The sequence below is a fragment of the Anguilla anguilla genome, chromosome 1, assembly GCF_013347855.1.
Source record: "Anguilla anguilla isolate fAngAng1 chromosome 1, fAngAng1.pri, whole genome shotgun sequence".
NCBI classification, from domain to species: domain Eukaryota; kingdom Metazoa; phylum Chordata; class Actinopteri; order Anguilliformes; family Anguillidae; genus Anguilla; species Anguilla anguilla.
In genome coordinates this window covers 25,264,122-25,280,823 of record NC_049201.1, presented here as the reverse complement: position 1 = coordinate 25,280,823, position 16,702 = coordinate 25,264,122, and the positions used below count along the sequence as shown (strand labels likewise).

General features: G+C 44.1%; 1 protein-coding gene across 3 annotated transcripts in view; it reads right to left on the bottom strand.

Annotated features, from left to right (window-relative positions):
• tiam2a (TIAM Rac1 associated GEF 2a) overlaps positions 1-16,702 on the bottom strand; it is an 89,665-nt gene that overhangs the window by 23,684 nt on the left and 49,279 nt on the right. For all 3 annotated transcript variants that reach the window (XM_035387767.1, XM_035387776.1, XM_035387783.1), the window contains exons 8-15: positions 16,414-16,563; positions 13,687-13,743; positions 9,892-10,059; positions 8,782-8,886; positions 8,316-8,394; positions 8,124-8,213; positions 7,311-7,550; positions 599-708 (exon numbers count right to left, since the gene is read on the bottom strand). In XM_035387767.1, coding sequence (XP_035243658.1) covers positions 599-708; positions 7,311-7,550; positions 8,124-8,213; positions 8,316-8,394; positions 8,782-8,886; positions 9,892-10,059; positions 13,687-13,743; positions 16,414-16,563 — 999 coding nt within the window. The remainder of the gene's footprint in view (positions 1-598; positions 709-7,310; positions 7,551-8,123; positions 8,214-8,315; positions 8,395-8,781; positions 8,887-9,891; positions 10,060-13,686; positions 13,744-16,413; positions 16,564-16,702) is intronic.

Here is a 16,702-nt window from a genome sequence, read left to right as displayed (position 1 = left end):
TATGGCCATATACACTACATACACTACGTATCCTATACACATATACACTTACATACATATGTATACACAAGACATCTCACTTACTTACTCTCTCTCTCTCACACACACACACACAGAAGTTCATAGGGACACAGCAAGGCATGCACGATTTCCTATTTAGGATGGTGTCAAATTCAGCGTTAGAGATAGGCAGGGTGATAACAAAACACGTGTTATAGCTTTCCCTGAGTTCGCTTCCAGGAACTCTAAAAGAACTAGGAACTGTTCTTGCTATAAAGCCACAATACAACCCAGCCCTCCACACTCTTCTCCCCTAGTACTGAGCTCCAAACCCTAACTGAAAGTGTGGTCGCAGTATTTCTTCCCCCGTTGGGTCATTTTGAGTCAGACGCGTTCCGGTAAAGCGCTGTGGTCCACGGCGCAGCGTTTTAACGTGGATCGTGCTTCAGACCGCGTGCTCTTTCGCACCGCCGCTCGCCAACGCTGATCTCAGATCAGCTGTCTGTAGTCGAGCGGTTCGCGTACGCTGGCGGAGCGCTGATCGGGGAACGGCAGGAGGGTTCGGAGCGCATGCGCGAGTCCCGCCAGCCCCGCTTACCTTTCCGTCGTGGTTCTGTTCGCCCTGGCGGGTGCCGTAAGGCGGCTGTGGACCATTCTCCAGACCAGATCCTACGAAGCCACTGTGGCCGTCTGCCACTCCGAACTCATCTGGAGAAGAGACAGGAGGAACCATGAGCGATTTTTAAAATACAGAGAGTAATGACTACATTTCAATGTCCAGATTCATTAGTAGTTTATTTGCAGTGGTCTGCTTCCCAACATTGTTTCTAATATTTAATTTATTTACTAATTTATCCCTTACTTATCTGGGAGAAAGCCCCATTGAGACTGTCACCTCTTTATCAAGGCGGAACTGGCCAAGAAAGCAGCGTATACCAAAACAAATACACAAGCGTAGGCAAGACAACATTGAACAGTGCTGTTAAAGCAAAACCTTACTCTGTCATGCATGAAAACAGGTACAATCTTCAGCAGCTGTTTTTACAAACTAAACCTACAGAAATGCTATTAGCTGTAGATTAGAGATGGGACAATTATTGAGGTCAAAAGGATTCCCACCCTTTAAATGGGTAGGAACACAGGAAGCCTTCTACTCTTGACAAAATTAATTCATAAGAGCCTGGTTAAAAATATGCGTCAGCAGTTAAAACATTAAATCTGCAGCAGGTGTCCTTCAGAAGACAAGGGTCCAGGTAATCATGACCGGCAGGTTTCCATGGACCTGTCTCCTTCAAAGCCTTACAAACTTCAAGAGATGAAATATGACAAAAATGAAACGACTCTTAAATCACACTATTCATACTGTGTAATTGTGTCAAATCACACATTCCCTACAGTTAAGCTCAGCCTTTATTGGTGTTTAAGTCTATGGCAAAACAGGAAACAGAAAGATAAATAGGATAAGTAATTTCTCAAGTTTTGCTCCTGGGTAAAAAGATGTCAGCTGAAAATCAGCAGTCAGCTGTTGACACAAAATGGCATTCTATAAAGCTCTAGCAAAATAATTGCGCATACCCATTTTATGCTTGATTGCATATAAATGTGGCTCCCATTTTCATGTTTTATGTTTGTGCTTTCTCTTTTGCAGCCTAGCTTCCTCAAGCCTGACCCTCTTTTCTAGCACAATCGTACCACTTCATCTACAATCAGATGAGTCAGGATAGTCGACTATGATAACAGTGTACAGCTCATTCTAGTACTTCTTGTTTCACTGTTAATGTTAAGTGCTGAACATCCTTTCGGTAGTACCATCGGTCTTATAAATCCATTTCAATGCACTTACGCAATTTGTTTTGGATAGGAGAGGTTGAGAGCCTGTTAAATGCATGCAATGTTACACTCATTTGGCAGATGCCGTATAAAGCTTATCCAGAGGACTATAATGACACAAGTGTGGGCCCATAGTGACATGTGATGAGTTCGGTCCCCCCTAGAGTCGTGGAAACACTCAAAGTGAAAACTAGCAGCAGGTCCAAAGTGCAATCGTCATATGACAAGCACATCGATAACAGAACATTTAAGGCAGTTTCCATGATCTCAAGTCAAATGTGAGTTATGTAACATCATCATTTGAACACTGCAGGCTAACAAACGCACCAAAAAACAATGGAAAACCACACTGCCTCCTACGCACCAACCGGAGGAACGCTGGGCTATTTTTATTTTCACAGTATAACCAATTTGTATGTGTTTTCCGGCAAGGCACACAGGGTCAACAGTTAAATACAAATTATTTTCTCACACAATAAAAACACATATATGCAATTTTCTGTGCAGCTCTACTATATCAAAAGGAACCCAGCTAGGGCCGAAAATCACAGATCAGTCTAGTTTTGGCCAATAAAAAGGTATCACGTGCTTGTTGGTCAACAAAAGGTAATCTAGCACCATAGACCCCAGTTCCTTACCCACTAAAGAACTGAGTGTAGCTCAGTGGGTAAGGAACTGGGCTTGTAACCGAAAGATCACAGGTTCAAGTCCTGGGTCGGACACTGCCGTTTTACCCTTGAGCAAGGTACTTAACCCACATTGCTACAGTATATATCCAGCAGTGTAAATAGATACACAACTTTTACATAGCATTTTACATTGTAAGTCGTTCTGGATAAGAGCGTCTTCTAAACGCCTGTAATGTAATGTAACAAAGAGCGGGTGCAGTTTCATTAAAATAAATTTCATAATGCCCACTGCTGACACAGTTCAGCTGTCTGGACTGAACAATCCCAGATATAATTTAATGCATCATACATACATGAGACTATGACACCCCCACTCATTTTAAATGATACAATTGAATGTTAGGTGCATTAACTATTAGATTTTTCAATTCAAATGGATGAAAAACAACTGAAATATCAATTCAATAAAAATTACAAAGCAAGGCACAGTGAAGCCATTCATTTTGTAAAACATATTTAACTTATCCAAATATATGAGGATATAGCGTCACATCCCACTAGTAAAAAAATTGGATAATCCAGAAGTAAAAACTAAACCTTGTCCTAACCCTCTATCAAGCTCTTAAGCACAACCCAGGACACCAGCAATTAGCAAGCGTTATAAAATGGACAGCTGTGTGCTTAAGACAAACTTTGGATAAACTCATGCGTTGAAAATAAAATGTATGGGGGGGATGGGTTATAAATAATCATTCTGTTATTCTTTAGTGGTCCTCTTGCCTGAAAACAAAGTAGAGGGATTGAAACTAATATTTCTCAGTGTAATACACAAAGAACATAAGAAAGTGTAAGGAGGAAGAAGAATGCACAGCCAGTCCTTGTCAAAGCCATAAGTCCAAAGTCATATCTTGATTCGCTCTAATACACAAATATACACCAAAGCTCATTTTTAGCTTGCTTGGAAACTTATGAAGCATGTGTTGGATAAGTGAACACAATCATGCTCACTAGCAGTTCTTTCTAACATGCTAACTGCTTTTCCTGGTCCAGCACAGGTAAAGGCAGAGCACCAGGGTACACTGGGCCTGCTCCTGGGGGTCCTTCCATTTTCTCCACAGATCCTCAGACCAGCAACCCATACGCAGCAGATTAATTCACATGCGAACCGTGATTATTTATTCATTAGCATTATTATTTAATAATTTCTTATCCATAGGGGCTTACCGTGTCATAATGTCATTCAAAATAATGTCCATATCATAAGAGCTGTAAGAACAGGGGCCATACTGTCGGTAGAGAACACTAAGCAATGCATTACGTTAGATTGTAATGCATCAAGCTAACCGCGTTCATGCTCCTAACCTACTCTGAACCACGGCTAGCCCATTCACCCGGGGAGTTCTCTGGCCTCAGACACTCACAGGGCCGGTGCTGTAGCCCCGCCGTGTAAAACTCCCCTTCTTTTTCAAAGAAAAACTCACTGCATACCCTTAAGACCACCACTTTTAGTCTGAAGCAAGCACAGTTCAAATCAGTTAATTACCACATTCCGTTCAGGTTCGTTCAAAAATACTATCTCATTACTGGACCCTTGTTGTCCTTCCAACCACCCCCACCCCCCCCACCCACCCATTGCACGGCATTTTAGAAATCTCTTTAAAGAGCATGCTCATTAATCCCCCAATTCAGGCCTTACTTGAACCAGAAGAACACATAAATATGAGATGAAAACTCAAATATTATAAAAATGGGATTGAGAAGGTTATTTATACTCACAAAAATGCATTTAGTCACAGGAAGCAGCTATTTTGCGTAAAATAAGGGGCTATAATAACAGTTTATGCTAATGTTAATACGTAAAAATATCCTTTTTTTTGCTTCTGCCTGTGGCACCACCGGTTTGTAAATGCCTGGGTTATTTGCGGCCATGCTATTCTGCTCTGGTGTTACCACCTACAGTAACAGATTGGATTACATATTTGCATAAAGAGCTATACCATGATCTGCTAATCTTACTCTCCCTTTAGGTTTAGCCGTAGCTCAGGGAACTACTCATGAATTAAAACAAATTTTATTTTGAAGATTTGACACAGCCCCCATTACGGGGCCTTTTTTAATGATCATTAAGCTAAATTATTTTGCAAATATGACCCAAGCGATAACAGTTAAGAACTATTTCTTATGCAATAGCAGGGTATCACATAACATTTTTATAAAGCACCATGGGTCAAATATGGTTTGGCTCCGTGTCCTCAAACCTCCACAGTATTTAAAATGTTGTGTAGAATCCTTGTGGGCTCAGAGCAATATTAAATCAGAAAGGCAGAGGTCTTGAGGGTTTTCAATGTCTCACACTCATCCATCTCATCCATCTCCATCTGGACCTGTTAACTGTTAAAGGTGTGAAAAATCTCAGAGTCTATTATTATCTTTTCATAATCAAATGCAGCGGGTAAGGGGGGGGGGCTGTTGCAATATGTCCACCCAGAGCTGGCCGGGTGTATCATTTTGTATGTAATCTTGCCGCGGTTTGTCTCTTGCTGCCAGGCCGCTGAACAGCTGTTCACTTGCGGCCTCTAGTGGCAAGCTGGTGGGACTGCCACAACATGTTCACTTCACAGTTAGCGCTTCTGCCAGAGTTCAAACCAGGGCAGTTTTTCCATTTAAAATGAGAAAACATACACTGGTCAAAAACAGCCACATACAAAAGAACACGCATGATATTAAGCTGGGGGAAACCCAGTGCAAGATAATATTTATATTATGTACAAATATGATTGAGCATAATACAGTCACTCCAACTACAAGCATTTTTGCAATGTTAAAAGTTACTAAACACAACAATCCTGAATGAGATATCAAGACGTAGCTTACCATTCTTATGCCCTGCAGGTTCTCTTAGTGTAAATATAACAGAGCTGCTGTTCAAACTGTGTGTGTGTGTGTGTGTGTGTATGTCTGTGTCTCTACGACTCAGAAACTTCAAGTCCTGCTCTTCAAGCCCTTTTTAAAGGCACTTGCTGCTCAGCTGGTGCTGATGAAACATGCTGATGAAAAGGGGAAGCCACTGCTACCGCATGTTTTCGGATGAAATTTCGCCCAAAGATTGACCTACTTTTTGGTGTCTCGTTCAGAACAGAAAAGCACTGTGACAAAAATGCCTTCTGTCATGTAAAGAACTGTAAATCATTCCCCAACAATCTGCAGTCCTGGTTAGTAAGTATTTAGTAGAAATTCCTTTGGAATTATCAAAAACTTCAGAATACAATTCACACTGATGCAAAAAAAATTATTTCCACTAGTTCTAAAGGCATGGAATAACTTGGCGGTATATGTTGTGGACTCAGATAAATGATCCATGATAAAGGCTGGTTCTCCAAGTATCCTTGAAAGGAATACGAGTGAATAAACAAATGTATTATAACCCAAAGTCAGCAACAGAGGAAAAAGAAAACTGAGTGGGACCAAAAGACGTGAATGTGGGTCCCTAGCAGGTCTTGGGCGGGATGTTCACACTGCATACTGAGCGAATGGAGATGTTTGTACGATCGACAGCACACTCACCCGGGCGCAACCATGTGACCAGAGCTTCTAGAACTTTCTTCTTTAGAACCCTAAAAATAACTACCCTGTGGCGGAGGACCACCACCTAAACCAATACTAAATGACGAAAAAGGGATCACAATAATGTGTAAACAATATGTCGTTTTTCAAATATGCAAGGAAACAAAAATAACATCTTAAGTACGAACAGCCAAAGTTTCAAGTTTTAATGAGGATCCCCGGGGACTCCTTCAGACCTTCCAAGGTGCACAAACCTAAGTTTGGGAACCCCTGTGTTGCACAGCTGAATCTCAGTATCAAACCATCTGGCTACTCTGTCAGGACTCTGATAGTACGTTCCACAGCGCAGTACATGTCAGTTGGACACCAAGTTCTCATAACCACTGACTCCTAATCCATTTTGAGTGACTATTGTTTGGTCACACTGTAACTCTTGTAAACTTAAAATAATGTTTCTTTTCGCTGTTTATTTTAAATCGAGCCACCTTCGGAATTTCAACTACCGCGTGGCGGTATGAAGGAAAAACCGCTGCCTCTTGACAGCATTGTAAGATTGAACTGTCAAGACTACAATTGTATCTGCTATGATAAAGCCCTGCAAGCTGGGAAATCCAACACAGGCCACAGACAGATGCCTCAGCTGCAGAGGATAATTGGACGCGGACAGCATGGGCACCCAGTCGCCTCTGTGCGAAGAACGGCTCGACAGCCGAAGCGTTCCGACTGAGCGATGGCGCTGTTGCAGTGACACTCGCAGCCGTCTGTCACAGACGGCAAAGCTTGTTCCCAAACGCGGTCCTGCAAGCGCGTCAAGAAAAGCGGGTCTCCCCCCAGTCGACGGTCCGGTCAGCTTATGCGTCGGTAACCAATTGGCAAACGGGATTTTATAGCCTACACGCTTCTAGGTCGTACAGTAATAGGTTACAAAACCGGTGCTCTGACCGCATGGACATTTTGTTGTTTGGAGTTGAGTTGAACTGTGAATGTTTCATTATGAGTTGAAATATAACGTGACAGTCGCGTTATTGTGTAATATTACAGTGGTTTTTCAGTATAATGCGACAGTAGTGTCACAATACAATGTTTGAGTATTTGCATAATGTAACATTTACAACGTTAAAATTGTGTTTGGAGGGAGCAAGTGTGTATTATTGTAGGGTTGTGTTCGTGCAGCTGTAAGGTTTCGCGAGCGGGTGTAGGTTGTGTGTGTGAATGTGTGTGTGTGTGTGTGTGTGTGTGTGCGTGTGTGTGAAACAGTGCTACTGTACCGGATCACCGGTATCTCACCTCCAGAGGTCCGGGCCTGGTTGTGACCGTCCTTGAGGTCCTCTGGAAGCTGGGACTGGCTAGTTGATGGGACAGGGGGGCCAGGGTCCTGGAGTTCAGAGTTGGGCGGGGCTAAGAGAACTTCCCGTTTCAGTGTCAGGTCCAGGGTCTGCCCGCTGAAAAGTGGCTGGATCTGTCCCAGTTCCAGAATGGACACTGTCCTCCCGTTCACCACCAGGATCTCATCCCCCGGCCTCAGCCCTGCCAACAGGACAAGCACACACACACACGCACACACACACACAAAAACGCACGCACGCACACAGGCACACACATACGCACGCACGCACGCACGCACGCACACACACACACACACACACAGGCATACACACACAGGCACACACACAGACACAGGCATACACACACACACACACACACACACACGCATACACACACACGCACACACAGGCACACACAGACACAGGCATACGCACACCCACACACACACAAACACACACAGGAAGTGAGGAAATGACACCACTCTCCCCGACACTGCAGCACTACTGAATAGCGGGCTTTCTTTTTGTCCTCCTCTTTGTGCAGAATGAATGCAGCCCTGTGTCCAGGCAGGGTCACGCCAGGCCCTAAACAGATTCCACTTGTTCTCAATACGGAAAACAGACAGAAATACTCTGTCCGAAAGCAAAGGGACGTTTCACATCTGCAATGCAAAACATTCAAGCGTCTACACGCCATTTGGTCTAAAATCTATATGAATATAATATATTTTAAACCCAAACTGAATAAAAGCCAAAAAAAGAAACAACGTGGTACCTTCACTGAAAGCCAGTCCATCTGGGAGAGTCTCGCTCACGAAGATGTGGCTGTGCCCACAGCCGTCTACATGCCCCGTCACAGCAAACCCTGTGATCAGAGGTCAAAGGTCAAACATTAAAGGCATGAAAGAGGAGAGGGCAAGACCGGGGTCACGGGCAGAATGGGCACCCAGTTTCCCCTGAAACTCACCAAAATCTGAGATGTCGTTGGGCCTGGACAGCTGCAGGGCGAACACATCCAGGGGGAAGACCTCCAAGCTGTCATACAGCTGTTAACAATTATTTCAGAAAAGCACAGTCCAATCAGAATCCATCAGTAAACGACATTCAAAATGTAACATTTTAACATCTTTTCATACAAATACTATGGGCTGCAATGTACCAAATGTTTACCGCACAAGTACAAACATCGCAGTCACCAGCTATGACTGCACATCAGACATTTATTACAAATATAAAATGTAAAAACTTACAATGCTCTTAATATCAACAAGTATGCAATTTGTGCAGAAAAACATAAGGGCAATGCTTGTCCTGATTCCAGGTTTTAAATTGCCTAATTAATAGAGCCTCAGACAGATATATTGTAAGCCTGAGAAATGGGGCTAGGATAACCCTGATGGAGCACGTGTATGAACGAGCGTCTGGGGCCTTACCAGGTCCTGAATGAGCTCGCTGGGGGCGAGCGTGACAACCTCCACGCTCTGTCCCATGCACCTGCGCAGTCGCAGGCCGTGCAGACGGGCGTCCAGCTGCCTCATCTGCGAGAGCGGGGGCAGAACAGAAATGAGCACTCGTATTGGGGTCCTAACAATACATGGTAACACAAAGAGAAGTAGTGTTCCAAATAAGAGAGCAGTGGCCTGGATACGCTCAACATGCATTGAACTGCAAGTCACAGGTGATAATAATCTTGACTGCTTTCAGGCCTCTGCCGCTCCACCTAAAGCCTGGTTTTCAACATGGAGCCTGTGAAGGAACTGTAGGGGGTGCGCAAAAGAAAACCCCACCCACACCAACCAACCCACCCTCCACACCACAATTACAAAATCAACCTCCCATAGATCAATTCCAAAAAAAAAAAAAACAAAGACATACAATAACTCCTGGGCTGACAACACAACTCTAAATTAATTTTTAACAGGTCAAAGTGCATTCAACACAGACTACAACACCTTGACAACTGCAACACAAGATGCAATGTTGTACAGTAGCCTTTGTCCACCAAAACACTGTGGATTGCTTTAAAAGTCTGTAGAAAGCCACTTTGCCAGTTCTCTGAACTGCTCTCCCATCCATGGTGGAAACATTGTTTCAGCTAGTTGGTATTGACCCTGTGTCATGACACACCAATAAACCACTACATCACTGTTGAACAAAAAGGCCTGTGGTAGTTTACATCTCAACTCGCTTTTGTTTTTTGTTTGTTTTTCCCCTCACCACTCCCATAATCCTCTTTTGGAGTCTATTTTCAAAATAAAAGCATTTCAAACATTTAGCAAACACCTGGTTCATTATTATACATACATTATAGTCATGCCCCTACCATCAACCTCTTCACTGACCCGTATAATCCCTTGCATCTTTCAAGAAGCCTCAAGAAACATTCCATTTTGAAATATAAAGTCAAAATTGAAAAAAATAAATGTTGTGCCTTCAGGCACATGAGGAAAGTTCACCTACGAGGCCATCCACAGAAGTGCCTTTTAATGAGGTGCAGGACTACTGTTCCCAATAACAAAAAATCCCAAACTCCCAGTACCTACCTTACAGACCGAGGACAGCAGGTCCGTCGCCGTTAAGTCACCCGTTACAGGCACGGAGACGGCCCTGTGGTCCGGCAGATAAACGCAGCACGCAGTCTCTGGGCACCTGTCCCAGTGGCTGCCTTTACACAAGGCTGCAGCGTAGAGATTAGCCAAACCATCCAGTCCCTATTTTTTTGAGGAGGGCAGGAGAGAAAAAAACAGGATGAAAAAAAATTAATAATGCAACCAACACTAAACAGGCACAGAGTAAAGGGGCTGAAGAGAATCCAAATAGATTTTGCTAATTACAAAATCTTTATGATTTTATCATTGATTTGATTTTAGACATTAGAAATTCAAGTAATTATAATCGAAATAACGATCATCGCAGTCTAATTACTGCCAGAATGAAGAAGCGTTTTGATTGTTCTCACTATTGCCGTGCCCCCCTCAAAAAATAAAAATAAAAGAGTCATCTGCTGTTTCAGTCACATGGCCACGAGGAGGTCACCGGTAATTTCATGCTTCCGTGATTCCGCATTTAAGCGCCATTTCATTCGGTTTCGGGCTGAGACTTCGCGTCTCCGAAATGCAAATGGCGGTCGTCATCTTACAGCTCTTCAGACTCGCAGAAATGCGCCACAAGAAAGCCACACGAGCATGTAAGAAAAAAAAGATCCACACCAGTACACAAAACTAACAAGAAAAAATAAACAGAACAACCAAATAATTGTTCGTGCTTGTGGAAAGCCGTCTCGCTAAGGAATAGACGCGTTTCTGTTTTCAAACCCGAATGACTCATACGCAGAGTAAACATTTGGGATCGGTCAGGGTGAATTCTGCACAGAAGGACTTGTATTTCTGAGGCTACTGGAAACTGTTTGCCACTATGTCACTGCAGTAGTCACAGACTCTGAGACCAACTCAGACGTCCATGGAAAAGTCCTATTCAGAGAAGAAAAAGCCTTTTCTTTAGTTCTAAAATGGTTGGAAATATTCTCTCACCCTCACTCATTCTGCCACACACAAGGCACTACTTTAACCAAGGGTGGGGTTAGGGAGAGAAGGCAGCCTGTAGTAGGCCCTTCACTTCAACACCAAAACCCTGCTTCAACGTTAAAACCAATTTGGGCCCAGGAAACCAAGTGAAGTGGGTCAACTCTGTAATCAGCTGCTTCAGCTAAAGTTCATCCTGAAAAAACAAAGGAATCCAGAAGACCCATGAGCTTTCCAGAACTAGGACAGGGGCCCCTGTCGTAATTTTCTGCATGTTCCCTAACCCCATAGCTGTTGCAGATGAATACATTTTCCAGATTGCAAAACTGCACATACTGAAGGACATATTTAGATGGGCTTCGATTAGGATTATGTAGGGAAATCCAAGATCTCTCAGCATACCCTGCACACAACACGAAGTGAAAGGGTATCACCAATGGGATCACAGAGATCCATTGCATTCAAATACAGAGCCAACAGGAAGAGAGACAGATGAGAGTGCAGTGGGGCAGGGGAAGGTACGGGCTGGGAATGAAAAGAGGAGGAGAACTGTAAAAGGTGTCTGTCTGTGTGCTGTGGTAACGGGGTCTATGAGTGGCTCCTCTCTCCAGCAGCACTAGGGAGATTCTGGGAGCGTAGTGGAAATCCTGCGGAATAACGGGCCCCCCCGGAGCCAAGATGGAGGGCCTCTACCCCTGAGGTGAGCGAGCCAGCCAATGAAGATCCCTTTGCACACAATGAGATCTACAGTTTACTCTTTGCAGAGTCAACAGATTGCCAGCCTGCTGTTACAACTAGGCAGAGAGGCCTGGTTCCCTACGTGCAGATAGGCCTGGTGAACTGATACTGGCTGTGATTCAGTCACCATTTGTCTTTATCTTTGACAAACAATTGAAATCAACATTTTGTCAGTCTGGAAAGTTCAGCTGAAACTAAAATAACATATTTTTTTCTCAAATTGCATCCTTTCTTACACTCTAATCAAGACTGATTTAAACCTGGGAAACCAGGTGAGTTAAATCCCTGGCTAATCAGTGGCATTAATCAATAAATTAAATGTCAGGCAGAAAAGAAAATCCGGCAATACTACTGGCCTTGTGGGCCAGATGTACGTATCTCTGCCTTACAGTGTGGACTATTCCTAATCCATCAGTTGTGTGGTGCCCCCTTGAGGTAAATACAGTATACATTTACTAGTACAGGATAAGGTGTTTTCAAACATCTATCCTGGAAATCATAAATAATGATTTAACCAGTTTTTTCCAACACACTTGGAATGGCCTGGCTCAGAAACTGTAACTGGGTGTTGTCCAATAGCATCTTTAAGAAGTAGAAAAAGAACATGCTCTCAAGGTGTCATCTTTGGTGTTGACAGTCTGCGTACATTTAAAGATCTACAGCTCCATTTCTGTTCCGGCCTGGATTTTCTTTCATGTTAGTTTAGCATCACATGCTTGTGGGGCGCTCTGAAGCTCCCCAACTGACCAACTGCATAAAATGCAAAGCACTGTGGGTAAAACGAGGGGTCTGGTCTCCACAATTCACCTCGTCAAAGTTGACACTGACTGGGAAGCTCTGTGGTTCACTGTGTGTTTTACATTACGGAATAAAAACTACCAGACAATCCATTGCAATTCTGCTAGACAACACAAAGTATTTTTGCACATGAGCTCTCTAAATTCAGGAGCAACTTCAGAGGATTTATAATAGAGCTAAAGGACTCCAGACTGAGAAGGCTCAATTGAAAATGAACTAGACACAGTGATGGATCACATGAGATTTACTTCAGATGGGAAAATGATGAACCTACGCTGGATGAATGGCATGTTCTGGATGTGATGCTGTTGCGATGATCTATGTGATGTCTATGAGTCATCCATCATGATGAATCACGAGAGACAGCAATATACATAGATATGTGTGACTGCAGACTCCACTATTATACCACTGACCTAGACCAGTCACAGGAAATTGGAAACAATATCACAATTTGCCAGGACACACACACGCAACACTCATTTGTTTGCTAGGGTGTGTTCTTTCATTTCAACCATGTTTAAAGTGAACTGGGTGCCTCTTGCCAAAGAATTCTTGGCGACACTTTACTTGCACCCTTCGGGATAAGGCTGACATAACACTGTCATACGCGTGACATAACAGCTGCCACAAGATGGCATAACAGCTTTTGTCAAATTACATAATGTCACACTTTTATCGGTATCATCTGTCATAACATTTGCCAATAAAAATGATGACATTTGACATAAATTGACATCATCTGTTCTGCCATCTTCTGACATCTTTCTTAAGGTGTTATGGCCTTATGTAGAAGGGTTCAAGTAAAGTGTTATCAAATTTTTTAATGAAAAACGTTTATCAAACATATTAGTAAGTGTAACTGTATTTTTATCATTTTGATAAGGAAAAATAAGTGTTGAATAAAGTCTTTGACGGCCTGCTGTCCATCTCTTCCATACATTGAGGGGACCCAGGTCCTCAGTAGTAGACTGTGTGAAATGTGAGCAGAGGACACATCTTCCATACATTGACGAGACCCAGGTCCTCAGTAGTAGACTGTGTGAAATGTGAGCAGAGGACACGTCTTCCATACATTGAGGGGACCCAGGTCCTCAGTAGTAGACTGTGTGAAATGTGAGCAGAGGACACGTCTTCCATACATTGACGAGACCCAGGTCCTCAAGAGTAGACTGTGTGAAATGTGAGCAGAGGACACGTCTTCCATACATTGAGGGAACCCAGGTCCTCAATAGTAGACTGTGTGAAATGTGAGCAGAAGACATGGAAGGCGTGACTCACCTCCGAGCTGCAGGGAGGAAGAGGGCTTAGCTGTCCCTCACAACTTCCATCAAAGACCTAAAAGACAGAAGGAGAAAAAAAAGTACTGTACCAACCACTTCACTGAGGAAAAAAAACCCTTAGTCATCCTCGCAGTGACCAAGGGCAACACAAACATGAACAAACACACACACACACACACAGACGCATGTATATATATATATGAAACTATTTTCAGCCTCCAGCCTCTTCCACTCGTTTCCATTCTGGGGAAAAAATAACTTCCAGTACTTCCCTAAAAATAACGGTCGATGCGGTGGAAGAGTTAAAACGGGCCTGGCTCGGCCGGTGTGGTGAGTCGGCTGCCGGCTGTATCACTGCTGCCACCGCACAGGCTGTCCGCCGTCTGTCTCGCTTTCACCAGTCATTCCATAACAGCGGAGTTTCTCTCCTCTCAATACCTTAAAGGACTTCCCAGTTCTGGCTTGAATGGCTAACCGTAGACTGACAAGTACAGTGACCTTGAATTCTCTAGGCTGTAATACAGGAATCTGCGTGATGCAGGACAGCCCAGATCACATCACATAGCTTGCTCTTTTTTATTAAAAGAAAAAACAGATTCTTTTTGCATGTTCAGTTCAGCAGTAGAACACTGCCGCTGTACCTCTAACCATGGCACTTATAAATAAGCAATACATTAAATCACCCTCTTAAATAAGTAAACGACCGCGGTCTGGAAAAAAGTTTTTTAAACCACATCTGACGAATGGGGCAGCGGGGGTGAAGCGGGAAACGCATTCGCTGCAAAACTGCCTAATTTTAGAGACTTAAGTTCTCTTACGAATCTACAAATCAAAATCTGACTTTGCTGCAGCCCCGTTCCTTTACCCGAGCCTTCACCGAATCGCGGGGATGTGTCCTCCTGCCCAAAAACGGGGGCAGGCCGACTGGGGCAGACCCCAGGGAGGCAAGGGACGGAAGCATTTAAATTTAGGCTGCTGCGTCGGCAAGGGCGGGGCATGGAGAGACCGTGCGGCGGCGGCTTTTGCTGACGCGGCGGGTTTCTGAGGGCATGACGGACCCAGGTGGGCGGGCACAGAGAGCGACGCCGGTCCTAGAATTTAGGAAGCCGACGGGAGTCTGACGCTAGGCGGGATTAGCCTGCAAATTGGAAAAATTTCGAGCCAGCACATCTGTCAGGTCTAAGGGAGTGCTTGCTTCTTGTTAATGTCTGCTAGCGCTCCTGCACTGGCAGAGACGTGTGCTCGGCGAGGAGTCCCTGGCATGAGAAGGAGACAGCTGGGGTTTCCTGTGTGGCGACTCAAGATAAAGCATTATTCCTCAACACGGCCATGCGCCCCGTGGTCGAGAAACAAACACCACCCACACCAGCGCTGGGCTGTGAGGGCGAGAGGCAAGAAGGGGATTATGGAGGAGCCATGTGCTAGTCTACGCCCTCCTTAACCATTTAAGGTGTAAGACCACAAAGATGTGATTAACTGTGATTCTATTGCTGATGTAACAATCGCTATGGTTACTGAAAGAAATGGAGTTCTAGAAAACTGACTTAGAATATTTTAAAAAACCTACTCTTCAAAGGGCTAATTGACATAGGATGCTCAATGAATCTGTGAGTCTTTGAAAATCTTCACTGCCCATCCAGGATAAGAAAGGCATTCAAAAGGGGGAAACTATGTTCAAATAAGATCTGTTTTTTAATCTTTAGGCTCATCTTTATTGGAAAATGTTGAGTGTGGATCTTTCATTTCCATACCTCTTAGACTAAAAGCTGAAAAAAGAGTGCAGTTCACTTAAAAATCTACTTAAAATGCAAATTGCAAATTGGGATGAACAGAAAAAACTGGAAAAGCAAAGTAAGAGAAATAGGAAGTGAGAATAAACGGGACGTGCGGTAGCTCTCTTCGATAAGCGAGGTGACGTTCCAGAGAGGTGGGGTCAGGACTTTCTCCACGTGACCCGTGGGGACTGAACAAAGGTTCTCAAGACCCAGTTGTCAATGTAAAAATAATAATAATAATAACTGAACCTGGCCAAGTGCAAATCCAGGAGAGGGTCCTCCAGAAACGTTTTGGGCCGCTTAAAATTCAGCGAATGGCTTGAGGGCTTTCCAGAACCATCTGTTCTTTTCCACGGGGACAGGTCACAGCAATTTACCACATATGGCTTTTAATAATTCATGTTCCATTTCTTTTCCCTTTCTCTGTGATTTTGCCCCGTCCGGCAAGAGAACACGCACCGTTTAGCAAGACCTCATTATAAGGGCTGCTGGGTCTCTCAACACCGAGGCAGAATGGATTTCCATGTTGAACGTGACACTGATAGACATAACAGTGTACTTCTCAAGGTCCTGTTGGAGGGGTATGTGTGTGTGTGTGGGTGGGTATCGGAAGAGATACTATGTTAACAATGTATGTTCAGTGTGTAGGCTCCTTTTATTTGAAGAACAGTAAACATTTGATTGCAACAAAAAAAGAATAAAACATTAAGACAATGTGCCGGTTTGAAAGTATGAAAGTATGGAAGGAAAATACTCAGTTCTAGATATGCCTAGCAGGTGCTTCAACTCTTTGTGAGAAAATGAACAGAAACATGGCCGCCGTGGTTATTTCTGGCAGAGCGGCCAGGGAACCTGATTTCAGGTCAGCGCTAAAAATTCCGGGGACGATACCGCCGCTCATCAGTGGCGCTGTGCGGGGAATGGCGCGGGAGCCGGGCGCGAGCGTTCACCTGCGAGGAAGAAGGCCGGGGCTCGTGGCCTCTCTTGGCGAGGCCGTCCAGGCCTTTGAGCGAGGAGAAGAGCCGCCTCTTGGTGGAGTGCTGCTGGGCGAGCGAGGAGAGAGAGTGCTTCTTGGGTCTGGCCTCGTTTCGGGAGCAGATCTGAGGGAGAGACAAAAAACGCTCGCTCTCTGGACCCGCATTCTCGGGAGAATAAAACTCACTTATGTTTGCGTTTTCTCAACTCTAATTATAGGAATATTTCATCTGTAGAGGAATGTTTATACCCGGTTTTACATGG